The following is a 16,175-nucleotide window of genomic DNA, read 5'->3' on the forward strand; positions in this document are numbered from 1 at the left end:
TTTCGTCCGACGAAAATCGGAAATGTGTTTCCAGTGATCGGCAAAAGTAGTCTTGAAGTGCGGCCACCGATAGCGTGTCGTCAGGAAGAAGTCGTGCGGCGGCAGCGGCGGACGTGTCGGGCAAACGGCCACTGAATAGGTTTGTGCCGACAAACGTACGGCCAGTTATCGGCGGCGGCGGCCGTCGTCGCCGGCAAACGGGTCGTAGAAATCGTGACAAACATTGTTTGGAAAACATTTGGTTTTTATTAAAATAATGTTTTGTTTATTACATTAAGTGATGAAATAATTCAAAAAATTACGCGAAAAATGTGTTCAAAAAAAAGTGTTTATTATTATTATTAACTAAAAAATTTATTATTAAATTTATTTAATACAAAAAAAATTATTATCTAATTTCCTATTTTTTTACTAAATTAAAAAAAATTAAATGTTTTGATTGATTAATATAATAATAAAAAGTTATTAAATTTGAATTTTGAAATGTTTTAGTCAAACATTTTTTGTTTTTTTGTGTTTTTGTGTTTCTAACAGAATATTCTTGTTATTAATAATTATAAAAATTTCATAATTTTTTTTAACTATTATATAACCAATATATTAATAATATTGAAAACAAAACAAATAATTTTTAACTAATTAATTAATTATAATATAGATTTCAATGTTTAAAAAAAATTAAGTAATTTATATATAATATAGTAAAACATAATTTTGTTTTTTGAATGTTATTTTTGTGTAAAAATAAGTTGCTATTGATATACAGTTATTTAATTTTTGTTGATAATATCAAAGTTATATCAAATAATAATAATAATAATAATACAATTTATTTATTATTTATAATACATGTTTCATCACAATAAATACAAATACCTGTATATTATTAATACTAAATTTATTATACTGTATGTACAGTATTAATACAATGTATTAATCAGTATTACGTTATTTAGTATTGATATTATTATACAGTAGTATTGACAACACATTGTAAATGTATAGTAAATATTGCGCTCTTTTGATGAAATATTTTTGATGTTATTATAATTGATTTAATTTTTTTTTAAAACAGTATTTAATTAAAAAAAAAAACATTTCATTCAAACAGTTTAAATCCAATATCACTACTACTGTTTCAAGCGATGCCACAGATCAGCTTCAGTCGGGTCTCGGAGTTTTCATCGGAAGATGTGGTCAGTCAATGGTTTTTTAGGACACATATGTCGTCCGAAACATTAAAAAACAAAAAAGTTTTTTAAAATCTGTTTTTTTTGTATACTTTTCCCGATATATTTAAAAAAAAGGCCAACCAATTGGTGGCCAACAATCTGCTGAATAAGACAAAAGACTACAGATCGTGGAAGTGTCACAATTGGCAACAAACGGCTTCAATCGTATTGGACGCGGACAACGATGACGGCAGCGGTGGCGGCTATCGAGTGGACAACATCGAGATTGGCAACGATTGTTCAGCGTTTGTCGAAGTTTTTGTGGCCAACACCCTAACGGATCCGAAATGCAAGTTTCAGGTACTGTTGTCCACTTCGTCGTTTATGACACCGTCGGAAAGTAAGGCACTGTCATCACTGTCCGCCACCGCTACAGCCAATGATGGCAACAACAACAGTAGCCGAATCCGTAACTTTCCCAATGATAAACTGTCGCCCAATTCACGGAACGAAAAGTGGAACCGCTTTAAGATTGTCTGCACTCAACCATTCAATAAGGTTTGGTATTAATAATTTGATTTAGTTAGTCATCTCATCCGACAATTTTACCGCTACTTTACTACTACTACTTGTAGACAATTGGCTACGGATTGTCATTCATACGGTTCAATACCAAAGAGATTACCGATGATGATGACGAAGAAATGACTGCCCAATCATCTTCAACATTAAACATCGGACCGTTTAGACTAAGATCGGCGGCAAATGATGACTCGGACGAGTCTGGCAGTACAAGAGGCGGATCGTTATTTAAAAACCGAAACAACAACAATTCATCACCAAATTTACCGACTTATGGATCACTGTCGACAGCTGTTGGTCACGGTTTAGGTGGTCAACAACAATCATCAACAACAAAGGCAACACCGAACAAACCGAAAGCAACTACAACACCATCACCAGTAACGACACCGAAACTGGCGACGACTACTAAGCCGTCATCGATGTCATCACACATGCCATCGCATAAGACATTATCCACTGCTGGCAATACCGGTGTTGCCGGTAGTAGTAGTAGTAGTAGTACTGGTGGTCCATCGCCACCGAAAAAACAGCGACGAATCCGTACGGATGTACCATTCAATCAGTTGATGAAGAAAGTTGTAATCGCATTGAGTGGTTATGTTAATCCCAAACGAAGCGAACTAAGAGATAAGGCCATCAAAATGGGAGCCAAATATAGTCCCGATTGGAGTCCCAATTGTACTCATTTGATGTAAAAAAAAATTTCTAAAATAATTGTTTTTATGATATATCAAAAGTTTTAGCTAATCTTAAAATTTTTTAATAACCATTTTTTTTTAATTATAAACAGCTGTGCTTTTATCAACACTCCCAAGTATAACGATGTCAAACAACAAAGTGGTCGCATTGTTACCGAAAAATGGATCGAAGATTGCTATAATCAGAAACGACTAGTCTATTGGCGAAAGTAAGTGATGTTTTGTTTAATTACGAGTACCGTATACCGCAATCTTATCGGACCTGTCCTAAATTCGATTTTGGAAAATTACCGTGTATCTATGGTCCTATATGATGACAAAATAGGACCCCCTGTCCAATGTATGACAAAATAGGACCTCCCGGTCCTATTTTGTTAACAATTCATATAATCATTAAATAAATAATAATTACCGGGACTCAAATTATAGATGTCAACACAAATAAAATATAATATAACCGATACATCAATAGTGGTCCTAAATTTAGTAACTATAAAAAACAACCGGTTACCATGGTCCTATTTCGTGACATTTAAGGACACGTTTTACTTTATAGGACCTGGTCCGATAAGATCGCGGTATACGGTAATAATTAAGTTTTTTTTAAAAATTATTTTTTCTGTTGTGATAATCAAGTTATATTTTGGGCAAATATAATGGACCCGAATCTGATGAATCGGAACCCGAAGCGGAGGACGAACCGCCGATAACTAATCAGAAACAAAGAAAACGTATTCAATATATTGACGACGATGAAGAAGATCAAGTACAAGAAGTTATTGGATTCAATAAGAATAATAATAATACCACCAATACTACCTCAACTACTAACAAGTGTGATGATGACCTCAACAACAATGGTAAACCATCGTCAGCACAACAATCAGGTATTGATATCGATATGAATAATGACGACGATATCTACGATATGGACACCGATAACGAATTGACGGCCACATCTGGAACTTAGTAGTACCGTAGTTATTACCGATATATATATATATATATATATAAAAGTTTATCTATTTTCTCTCTCTCTCTCTCTCTCTCTTAATATTAATGGTTAATAAATTTAATAAATATTTTGTATAATAATACTAATGTTATTTATAAATATTTTTGTTTAAATCCAAAGTGTATGAATTATTATTATTATTAATTATTTAACAATATATATATATAATTAATGTAATTAATTAATTTTTATGATTTTTTTTTTTATAATGACATTATACTAATCACAATCAATGAGTTCAATAGTTTTAAGCATTTTTTTCAGTTTGTCTTCGCCCAGAGTCGACGGAACCTTATATCTTGTAATCCGTTTGACGGCATTATCGATAAGTGCCTTCCAGTTCGGGTCGCACTCCAAGGATCGACCAGATATACAGACAATCATCGTGTATTTGGCTCTCGTGAGGGCGACATTCATCCGCTGCAATGAATTCATAAAACCTATACTATTGTATGAGTTGTTGCTATTGTTTTGTTTATCAAATGCCCGAACACAGGACAGTATAATCAGATCCCTTTCCTGGCCCTGAAATCCATCGACAGTATTGACATCGATATTGATATTCAAATGTTTGTTCTCTAGTTTTCGGTTGATGAAATTTTTCTGGCCACTATATGGTGTAATAATACCGACACTATATCGATGACCATTGGCGGCGCTACCGCTGCCGCCGCCACCACTACTGGATACTGATTTCGGTATTAAGATCTTATCGATAATGTTGATCACTCGCAAAACAAATTCGGCTTCCAATTCGTTGTATTTGTTTGTCGGATCGGATTTATTTTCGACAGTATCGGTAACATCGAAAACAATGTACGGTTTGAGTTTGAAATCGCGAGCATTCTTCAGCTTATCGCTGGTCTTCAACAGTGACGAATAGAACTGTTGCGATGGAAATTCGCAAATCTGCGGATGCATTCGGTACTGTTCGTTGAGCATCAGTATCGGCGACTTATGGTCGGGTTCTTTGCGTTCAATATCGGCAAAAAAGTCGAAAAACCGTTCGAACAACGATCGACCCAATCGGAGACTGTGGGCCTTCTTCGAGATAACAGTGGCCGGCAATTGTTTCGGATCACCAATGAGTATCATTTTGGTCATCCGATAGGCCAACGGCATCAACAGTTCCGGTTCGCTACACTGCGACGCTTCGTCAACGATAACACAGTTGAACGTCCCCTCCCGGTAGTTGTGGTACAGTGTCTCTATCGACGAGGAATGGCTACTATTCAATGTAACCAAAATAATGTCCGCTTTGTCCATAATTTCCAATTTTATTCGATTCTTATTGTGTTCGACAGTCTTTGTTCGCGAAGAACTCAGTTTTTCCAATTTGATAACCAAATCGGCCATCTCTTTGTCATTCCTCAGCAGTTCTTGTTTACGATTTTCTACCCGAAGATTGGCATTTTCCTGTTCCAACTGCGATATCCTTTTTTCAATATCTTTCATCTGTTTGTTACGTTCATCAGTCAACTTCTTAACCTCTTTTTCCATATTATCATCGATGAGGGCGTCCAACGATATCTTACGTACTTCTTCGTGCATTTGCGACGGTTTACCCACTCGTACACAGCGTAGCGCTCGGCGACACTTGTGTCGCCTAAGAAACTCCCGTTCCCTATAGAGTCGTCGGGTAATCTCGTCGACGGCACCATTAGACGGCGCACAGATCAATATTCGCGGCAATCGGTCCACTGAATCGCATTTCATGTAAATACGTTTGATTATACCTATAAGCGTATGTGTCTTTCCCGTACCCGGCGGTCCCTGTATTAGCAGTACTTTGGGAACAGCGTAGGGACGGCTAATGATTTCGCAGCTGCCATGAATTGCCCGGATTTGCGATTCGTTAAAGTTTGTCGTATCCATTGTTATGTTTGTCGGCACCACTACCTGACAGGTGAACGATCGCGGTTTGAGTATGTCTTTGAACAGTTGACAAGTGTTCAGACTGGAGATCAGTTCAATTTGACGCAAAGTCGGCTTCAGATAGTAGACATCGCGAAAAGTAATACCTTCTTTACAGTTAAGCCTCAATGGTTTGGCCATCAAAAACACTGTATACTTCAGTAGCATCTGATTGTTTGATCCTTTACCTGAAACTGCTAGACCCGGGAATGTCATTGTTGTCGGTGTTATCGGTTCTTTTGAATAGTCGCTAACATAGCCGAACACCGATATCTTTCGTTTTTCATTGTTGGCACCGATATCGATGACCAGATCGACAATAATTAGATGACCTTCAGTAGGATAACACTGGGTCTTCAGCTTAGATCTGTGCGCTAGTGTCTGGAAACTAATGGTAATAAAATGTTCATCAGATGAATATTCCGGATTAATCACTGCCCGATATGTTTGTTGTTGTTGTTGGGATTGTTGTCTGGATTTACTATTGTTGAACTCATCAAATATTTGAGCCCACGTTTCAAACAATAATAACGGTATGTAAGCTGATTGGTATTCTTCGAGTGAGTCGTAGGATATCTGTACACCGCATCCGTCGCCGTATGGACTCAACGGTGGCGGCACTTCGTTGGCCACACATTCGGATAGCCATTTGGTATTCCAGTCCAATATGATGGCCAACACTGAATCGGGACTGTATTTGGATTCGCAGACATTTTCGTTGAGTGTCAACGATCGTCGCTTATTACCGGTCAGACCGGTCAATGGCGGTACCGGACCTCTCATTACCGGTACTTCGGGTGCATAGACTGTCGGCGAAAAAGCTTTACCAAATGTACGTTCACTTTGGACGACACGATTCAGATCAGTCTTCTTGTTGTTATTGACCACACATTTCTCGTGATTGGCTTTCTTTCGGTTCAACACTTCTTGAACTGAATACTCACTTTGTTTGACATTAGTTGTAATTTTTTGTCTTTTATTATTATTATTATTATTACTACCATTAGGTCTATCAGTAGTACCCATACTATTGATCCCTCGATTATCACTTCTATTATCATTAGCTCTATTGTCACGTCTATTATCATCAACACGTCTATTGTCAGCGACGACGACAGTAGGGATAGCAATGTCAATGTCTTCTTCCATGTGGTCATTGTTTTCAATATCTTGTTGTTGTTGTTGTGTATGATTACCGACGCCGACGACACCGTCTTTCTTGTTATTATCATTAGTCGTCGTCGTCGTCATCGTTGTTGTCTTATTTTTGACGACATTATTACTATCTTTATTGGATGCCATCATATCTCTCAATAGACCATCTGTTCGGTTACTTCGGCTATTGACGGCAATGGCTGGCCTGTTGTTGGTTGTTGTCGTTTGCCGTCCATTGGTGTTTGCCGTCGCCGCCGCCAGTCTATCGGTTGTAGTATTATTGATATCGGTGTCGTAGTCATCGTCGTCGGCTGCTGTAATCGGCTGACACTTCCAGTTGATATTGTCCAGAGCTGTCAGATAGTTGTAATTATCATCGCTTGAATCGTCCGAAGACATCAAATCATTGTAATCGACGACATATTGTTGTCCATTCATTGTTATGGTTATGATATCTTCTTCTTCGTCTGCATTAAACTTGTGGTGATCACAATCGTTGGTCACAATCGGTGGTCAACACTATAGTGATAATCAAAAAAGCATTGACTGATTGATTGATTGTTAGTCACAACAAAAAAAAATAATAAACAAAAATAATAAGTAAAACATTTGACAAATAATAATAAAAAACTATTCAATGTTTACGAATCACTATTGAAATACATTAATAATAATATTTTTATTTTATTTTTTTTTTTTGAATGAAATATTAGTTTTAATAGTATTTTTTTCGCAATACATAAGTGACGCTAACTTTATATATAATTCAAAATTGAAATAAAAATTTTTTAAATTATATATTTAATTATATATATTTTTAATCAAAAATTATTTATTACTATTTATTTAAATTTATTTATTTAGTAAATTAACATTAATTATAATTAGTATTATTATTAACTATTATTATTATATTTAAAAAAAAATAATTATTGCTAAACATATTGTATTTGTAATATAGTTATAACTGATATTTTAAATAATTATTAGTAAAATTGCGCCAAAAAAAAGTAGATAATTATTTGTATATTACTGATAATAAAATCTATTACTAAAATAATTTATTATACTGTAATTTATGAAGTTTAATTTTTTTGTTGTAAAACTACCATGGTAACATACATTCAACATACAATATACAGTATATTCTCTCTATATATTACTTACTAAACAAAAAATTAATCTAGCTAAAATTAAACTTTACTAAATTTACTGTATATACAGGTATTATTGATATATTTTTTTTATTAAAAAAATAAATAAATTTTTGCTTATTAGAGAAAAATTAATATTTTTTAAAAATACTAAATCAATCAAATTATAGTGTTTTGTAAATTATTTTTATAACTTTTTTACTATTAATAAATTAAATTATATAAAATTAATTATAAATTAGTTAAAAATGTATGTAATGTTTTAAAAGTTTTTTAATGCATAAATTGATTAATAATTTATAACCAATTTTAATATAGTATAATATTTTTACACATTTTTTATAAATTACTAAAGTTAAATTATCTTATTTATAAAAATAATATTCAATTTAAACATTCAAAAAAAAAACTTTTAGTTTTATTTGTCATTGATAATTTTTTTAGTAATAATTATTTTGTTATTGATAATATACAATGTTTGTACAATATTTATTTTTTTTTTAATTGATTATTGATTATAAAAATAATTTAAATGTCATTAAACTTATCATATGATAATTATTTTTTTTAATAATCATAAACATTATAAACTATGTATGTTTTGTTAATATGTTTGATTAAATTATGTGCTATTTATACTATTTTAAACATTGACCAAGGCAAATTGATGATATATGTCACATACACACACATATATGATATTATAATTAATAGTTTTGTATTTTAATCAATTATAATCAAATTATTTAAATATTCAATTCAATAAAAAAAAAATCAATAGTAATTCATAATAACCTTATATTTTAATTAATAAAATTTTTTGTCATATATATATATAAATTGATTTTTTGATATAAAAATTTTTATAACTTTATAATACTGATAGCATATTAATATAGTTATTGTATAAATAAATTTAATTTAACTTTAAATAATACTAAATAAATACTGTAATAATAATAATTATAATTATAATTTCGTTGAATATTAAATTATGATATTGAATAGTATTATCAGATAAAATAAAATATTTTAATTAATTAATTAAATATTTAATTTAATTATTTGGATTAAAGCAGATTTTACCAGATTTTTATATATGACTTATGATTAAGTTATGAAAGTTTTCAAAAATAAAAATTATTGAAATATATTATGAAATAATTATAAATATCAATAATTATTTATATTAATTATTAGCAATATATTTATTTAAACAAAATATGTAATTTATATATTTGAAAAGTCATGTGAAATGTTTTAAAGTTTTTTTTGTTGTTAATTACATTAATTTAATAATCTGTTAAAAATAAATGTTTAAAAAAATCAATAATAATCTTTACATATCAAACAAAATTATTTTTTTAAAAAAATTATGTGATAAATGTATGATTTAACTATTAATATTAAATATATATAATTTATTTATTTTTTTTTAATATAAACAACTATCAAATCATATAAAAAAATTTATTATAATAATATGTATATAAAACAAATTAAAGTTTGTAACATATTTTTGTTTCAATAACAGCAACAAAAAATTGTTATATAATCTAACAAATGTTATTTTAGTGAAAATAATTTTATTATAACCACTAAACAAAATTTTTTTAGTTTGATTGCTTGATGACATACTTTATAATAATAATAATAATAATAATATCATATATACTGTACTTATAAAGTCATCTATTAATATAAGGTTGACTTTTCTAATCAATAGTAAATTTTATTTTATTTTTTTGTTATCTTTTATTTATTTTAAATAAAAATTTTTATTAATCAATGGATCCATTTGTTTAGCGAAATATATATACAGTATATATACTAATAGTAAGTGTAGAAAATTTTTTGTAATCATTTAGTATTTAATAGTTTTAGTATACATTTATAGTAAAATTATTACTCATTTTTTTAAATATTAAATAAGTTTTAGTTATTTAATTTTTTTTTAGAAAATTATTAAAATATGATATTATGTTTATTATGTTATTTTTTTTTATTTATAAAGATTGCCTAACACTGAGCTAATAACATAAAAATTTATAGATTAGTAATTATTAAAAATTTTTTTAATTAGTATATAATTTTTTTAAAAAAAAGTTAACAATGATACCAATTTAATAATAATAATAATGAATAATTTAAATAAATCAATTATCATAATTTTCAATATTTTAGTTATTTTATTATTTATCGCATTTTTATATTATCATTTTACTGATGATAATCGTTATAATAATAATAATAAATTTAATAATAATTATAATAATCGTCAAAATAGTTTACAAACTTGTCATAATGTTAATCATTGTTTGAATCAAACAAATCAAATGTGTTTTAATAATCAATGTCAATGTGGACCTAATTATAAGCAAAATAATACTAATGATAATTGTATTGAATTTATTTGTAAAACTAATAGCGATTGTCAAGAATTTGACCGAAACTTGATTTGCAAAAAATATGATTTCACAGCCAATCATAACTCTTGTCAATGCAATTACGGTTATGTCTTAAGCCATCGGCTAAACTATTGCCAACAAATTGTCAGCGACACCGACACCGATGAATTGCGATCACTTTTACCATCAATTTCGGCTAACTTAAGACACGATAATCCGTGTCAATCGTCCAGCGATTGCCTTAAAAACGAGATCTGTTTCCACAATACCTGTCAATGTCAACCAGATTATCAATTTGATGGTCAATTGGGTCGATGTCTACTCAGAGATTGTCATTCACATAGAGATTGTCAGCAAATCGATAGCCGAAGACAATGCCGGGACAATGTATGCAATCGATGTCAACCAAACTACTATCTAAATCAGTCGACACAGTGGTGTCAGCAAACATATGGGATGTCCTGTTCCCGGAGCTGGGATTGTCAACAGTTTGGCGATGAGAATCAACGGTGTCTGGATGGCCAGTGCCAGTGCCGGGCGGCGAACCATACGTTTAGCGCCGGGTTAGCCAAATGTGTGTCTAAACATCTACCACAACCACCACAACAAGCATCACCACCTAATGAACCATCGACGGCAACGATGTCGGCCTGCATTGTGGACACTGATTGTCTAATTCACGATCCACTGGCTGTTTGCAAATCCCATCGATGTCACTGTCCTAACAACTATGTTGCCGTTCCCGTCGATCAGTACTATCGGTGCCAATTCGATACATTCAATCTATGGTTTCTTTGGCTACTCTGGTGGCTACTGTTGATACCTGTCCTAATGATAGCCGTAATACTCTACAATAGATTACGAAAATATTATTTAAATAAATTTGTAAATAATAATGAATCGATAAATAGTAAAACACCGCTAATTATAATTAAGAGTAATTCAAAAAATTATTTGTAAATTTTTTTAATAATTATTTTATTTTTTTAAAAAAAACTATTGATTATGACTCGTCTATCTTTAAATATGATACGATATGATTTTATTTTATTTTTAATTATTTTATTTAATTATTTAATAAATACGATTATTTTATATTTATTATTATATTTATAAATAATTTTTTTTACTAATTAAATATTTAAGTTTTACAATAAATTACCAGCTATACAAAACAAAATTTTTCATTAAAAAAATTTCGTATACTTTTTATTATAATTTTTATCATTATTATCTACTGGTATTATATTAACAATTTATAATTACTTTATATATAAAAAAGTTTTATTACATTATAAAATGTAATTAATTTGTAACTAATTTTTAATACTATTATAATAGCATTGCGCGCGATATTTACCTAACAATTAATTGAATGATTGTTTTATATGAATATAGAATCTAATAATTAAAAAATCCTAAAAAATATTTGATATCAGAATCGGAAACCAATATTAGGGGAAAAAATATTAGATTTTTATCTATTTTTTAGATTTTGGTTTATTTTAAACAAATAATTCATTGATTGATACTTGAATTGATATCAACAACAAAAAAAACTTTTTCACACTTAAAATATATCTACGAATGGGTAACAGTTTGTCGCAACTGTTTGGTCAGACACCGGCCGACTCAGACTCCGCCGCCGCCAACGATAGTCTTAACGATTCAATCAATACCAGCGAAACTGGCGACCAATCGTTTCGCGAACTGCAAGAAGAAACTGGTTTTACTCGCAGACAATTGGAACAGTTTTACGAACGATTCAAAGATTTGGTCCGTTTTCGGGCCAAAGGAGACGTCGAAAAGTCAACGTATATAACGGTCGAAGATCTTTCATCGTTGGAATCAATTAGATTGAATCCATTGGGCGACCGTATTAGCCGTGTGTTCATCAGTTACGCTACGACCGAAAATTCAATGAAATTTCCCGAATTTGTCAAAACTTTGGCACTGTTTCGGACCACTTCGGGCGATAAGGAAGACGATCGGCAAAAGAAACGAATTGAAAAACTCCGGTTTTTATTCAAAATCTACGACACAAGAAATGATGGATCAATTACTGACAAAGAGTTGTGCGAAATATTGGATAAAGTATTCAGCGATAAGGCGGACAAAAAAGAAATGTCTAAACAAGTCGTTCAAGACATGAACAAAGGTATCGGTGATAGTGTTTCGTTTGACGACTTTTGCCGCTATCTGTCATCTGTTGACATCGACATCACATTCAGTTTGCCATTTCTGAAGAGAAGATCCCGATAATTGATTTATAACTACTAATAATAATATTAATTTCAATTATAATAATTTTTTCTAAACATTTAATTTCAATTAATATTATTATTATTATTAGTAAATTAATTAATTAATTGTACATTAATTGAATATATGATAAATATATATATATATATATTGTAAAAAACAAATATATATAATTTATTTCCACATATGATTAAAACAACAATTTTATTCAATTATTTTTTTTAAATAAACAATTTTTTTTGTAATAAACAAATGTTTCAACAAAAAAAAAAGTTTCAAAGTATTTCATAGAGGAAATAGAAAGTTATAAATAAAATTTTAAATATTTTTCAAAGTTATAATAATAATAATAGTATTATATTACAGGTAAATAATAATTTATTATATACTGTAAGTTAATGTAAAGTAAATGTATAGTAATATAACATTTTTTTTATAAACTTTTAACTTTATAAACATTATTATTAATGAAATGTTAAGACTATTTAAATAACTAATAATTATATATAAAAAAGTTTTTGAAAGTAAAATCTACTATTAATATATGGCAACAAATTTATTTTAATTAATTGTAATCACTTTATTTTTATTATGACAATCAATCAAACAATTAAACTATATTTTAGTAAAATTTTTTTAGAAATTTTACACATAATATACACATTACTTAATTAAAACAATATATACTGTTAATAATAATAATAATAGCAGATCTAGTAATTAACCCATAAGTGTGTATGACTTAGTTTGCGTAAATAGTTTTCAATAATAATAATAATAATTGTGATAAATATTCAATTAGTAGTAGTAGTAGTAGTAGTAAATTGTTTTTAAAAAAATTTCAAAACAATTAGCAAAAAAAAATTAGTAAAATACAGTATACATTATATTTTTTTTGGAAATATTATAAATACTATACTAATATTATAGATAGACTGCAATAACAATAAAATTATTAAAATTGTACTTGTATATATATATATATAAATTTATATTGTATTTATATATCATAACATTTAACATAATTGAATGAGAAAAAAAAACAAATTCAATATACATAACATTTAAATTAAAGGAATGATATTTTTATAAAAAAAATTATTTGATTGAAAATAACATACACTAATAATATTAAATTAGTAATATTTATAAAAAAATTAATAATAATAATAATAATAACAAAAATTAATAACCATATAATAATACCGTATATATATTATACATATTATTATTGAAATTAATGTTAGTTTTATATATCAATATACTGTATATACTCTTAATGTGATCCAGACTTCGAGTGAGAAATAAGCCATTGAAGTGTTATATCTTAAATAAATGGATAATAATAATAATAAAATTTATAACTAACTATATATTTAACTAACTAATTAAAAACTAATAGTTAATTATATTAATTAATTAATTAATATATATACCGATATTATCTTTTTCTTTACACGATATTGAATAACAACAAATTTCTCGGTCCTGAATGGCCGCTAAATTCCTGGATAATATAAATCGGTAATTGAAAAAAAAATTAATTACCGGTAATTAAATAACTAGGATATCATTTATGGCCACAAAAAAAATCAATCAAATGGTTACAAACATTTGCTCAATGAGTTCCTTCTCGTCCAAAGCGTTTGGCAGATCGCGTTTGTTGCCCAACACCAGCACCGGTATGCCGGCCAACTGGGGCTTCTCCAGCAAGTTGTGCAACTCGTTACGGGAGGCTTCAACTTTGTCCTGGTCGGCCGCGTCCACCATATAACTAGTTCAACAATAACAAACAAACAGATAATAACCAATTAAATCAAATCAATGAATCAATTAATTAAATTAATACACTATAGCGTTGACACCGCGACAATATCGTTCCCACATTGACCTGAACCGTGGCTGACCACCGATATCCCAGATCTACAGATACACAGTCAAGCAATAATCATAAACATAATCAAATCAATAGATCCTATGATATCTTATTATATAAGATAATAATGGCCTATACTTTGATGGTAACGTTTCCTTTGGTCACTTTTCTCATATTGAAGCCGACGGTCGGTATCATGTCTTCGCAAAATTGTCCCGACTATACAAACAAACAAACAAAACAAAAGAGATGATCAATCAATTTGATCCAATGATTTGAAGACACACTTACGGCTATAACGTTGACAAACGTTGTTTTGCCTGAATATTGGAGACCAACTAATGTCAGTTCCATCTCTTCCTTCCAGAACAAGCTCTTCAGCCAATCCAGTATACGGTTGACCAGTGCTAACATATTTTCGGTGTTGTTGTTGTTGTTACCACTTCTTCAATCCAATCCAATCCAATCCAATCAATCAATCGATAAATAAAAACCACAGTTTTTTTTTAGTCAAACACTAACTAACAATTCATTGACAATACAATATCATATGATTTGATAATAAAATATTTTATTTTTTTGTTGTTTTTGTGCTATCAATGAATCATTGATTCAAATACTAGTATTTAATATTATTGTCAAATAATATGTATTTGTATTGTTATTATCACTACCAGTGTATATATGCTATGGATTGATAATAACAAAACATATTATACTGTATTCAATCATTCATATAGATCATGTCATTATAAATAAGGAGGTGGGGGGTGGGGGTGGGCTTTAACTAACTGTTTGGATATATTGCCAATTAATTATAAGTGGGGGGGGGGACGGTTTCATTTATAGTACGATACGATACGTGATTTGTGTATTTGCATATAGCAAATAGCAATGAATATTAAATGTCTATTTAATTTTATAATATACAGTAAAATTGAAAATTTATTAATTTATATGTTTTATTATATCTAATTGTTTTTAATTATTTTTTTTTGTTGTTTTGTTAACAACTATACTATAATAAATAAGATTAATTTTATTATAATAAAAAAAATTTTTGTAAGGGGTTAAAAACACAATCAACAAAAAATAATATCAAGTTTATATTATTTTTTTTAGCTAGCTATTTTTTTAGTAGTAGTAGTATTAGTCCAAAATAAAAAAAGTGGGTGGATAAAATTTACTATTATTAGTATTATTATTAAGTTACCATGGTACATGTAGTATAAAAATTGTTTAATTTTTTTTAAGTAAGTTTTTTAAAAAATAGCTAAAAATATTTTTGTTTAAATATTATTTTCTATAGTTATTTGTGTGTGTGTGTGTAATAAATTTGGGTTGGGGGTGGGTGGGGGTAAGTGGATGACTTGTATATAAAACAAAAAAAAAATTAATTGATTAATAAATATAATTTTTAAAAAAAAAAATTATATTTTAGTACAATACAATAATGAGCTAGGGTGAATATTTTTATTTAAAAAAAAAAAAATAATCGTTGTGGGGGCAACTTGATCAATGGGAATTTTTATAATTAAAAAAAACAAATTTAATTAATGAACCATGCTATTAAAAAAAGTAGTAATTTATTTTTTTATTTTTTTACTATTATCATTAATTTAATATAAAAAATAAAATTATGTGCATGGACAAATTTTGATGTGATTTTGATTGGCTATCACTACTACTACTACTACTACTACTATATAATATAACTAGACATTAGAGATAAAAGTTCACATCGATATATATATATACAGTATAACCAATATATTCATTGATATAACAACACATATACTCTACTATACTGTACTGTAGTATATATATCGTATGGCTTAACGTAATGCTAATACAACACACAGTGTGTAGTATTAGACGTAGTGTTGCTATAATGTACAGTAGTATTACATTATATGTGTTGCTCTCTCTCTCTCTC

The 16,175-nt window shown here is 29.0% G+C and overlaps 4 protein-coding genes across 4 annotated transcripts; 2 read left to right on the plus strand and 2 right to left on the minus strand.

Annotated features, from left to right (window-relative positions):
* Positions 1–981: 981 nt before the first annotated feature.
* Positions 982–3,460, plus strand: LOC128966023 (DNA repair protein XRCC1-like). Its single transcript, XM_054312824.1, has 6 exons — positions 982–999; positions 1,112–1,196; positions 1,308–1,730; positions 1,808–2,448; positions 2,548–2,664; positions 3,092–3,460. Exons 2-6 carry the CDS (start codon positions 1,146–1,148, stop codon positions 3,423–3,425), a joined length of 1,566 nt encoding a protein of 521 aa, XP_054168799.1. The 5' UTR covers positions 982–999; positions 1,112–1,145; the 3' UTR covers positions 3,426–3,460.
* Positions 3,461–3,689: 229 nt separating this feature from the next.
* Positions 3,690–7,142, minus strand: LOC128966143 (probable helicase senataxin). Its single transcript, XM_054312957.1, has one exon. It carries the CDS (start codon positions 6,975–6,977, stop codon positions 3,690–3,692), a length of 3,288 nt encoding a protein of 1,095 aa, XP_054168932.1. The 5' UTR covers positions 6,978–7,142.
* Positions 7,143–11,688: 4,546 nt separating this feature from the next.
* LOC128966144 (calcineurin subunit B type 2-like) lies at positions 11,689–12,363 on the plus strand. Its single transcript, XM_054312958.1, has one exon. It carries the CDS (start codon positions 11,689–11,691, stop codon positions 12,361–12,363), a length of 675 nt encoding a protein of 224 aa, XP_054168933.1.
* Positions 12,364–13,569: 1,206 nt separating this feature from the next.
* On the minus strand, positions 13,570–14,884 carry LOC128966209 (ADP-ribosylation factor-like protein 8B-A). Its single transcript, XM_054313045.1, has 6 exons — positions 14,531–14,884; positions 14,378–14,458; positions 14,213–14,286; positions 13,976–14,137; positions 13,800–13,870; positions 13,570–13,689 (listed from the first exon to the last, which is right to left on the minus strand). The coding sequence occupies exons 1-6, from the start codon at positions 14,651–14,653 to the stop codon at positions 13,640–13,642; spliced, it is 561 nt and encodes a 186-aa protein (XP_054169020.1). The 5' UTR covers positions 14,654–14,884; the 3' UTR covers positions 13,570–13,639.
* Positions 14,885–16,175: the final 1,291 nt, after the last annotated feature.

The sequence above is a fragment of the Oppia nitens genome, unplaced genomic scaffold (assembly GCF_028296485.1).
Source record: "Oppia nitens isolate AA-2021 unplaced genomic scaffold, nextdenovo-longstitch-racon4-pilon3 scaffold19_pilon_pilon_pilon, whole genome shotgun sequence".
NCBI classification, from domain to species: domain Eukaryota; kingdom Metazoa; phylum Arthropoda; class Arachnida; order Sarcoptiformes; family Oppiidae; genus Oppia; species Oppia nitens.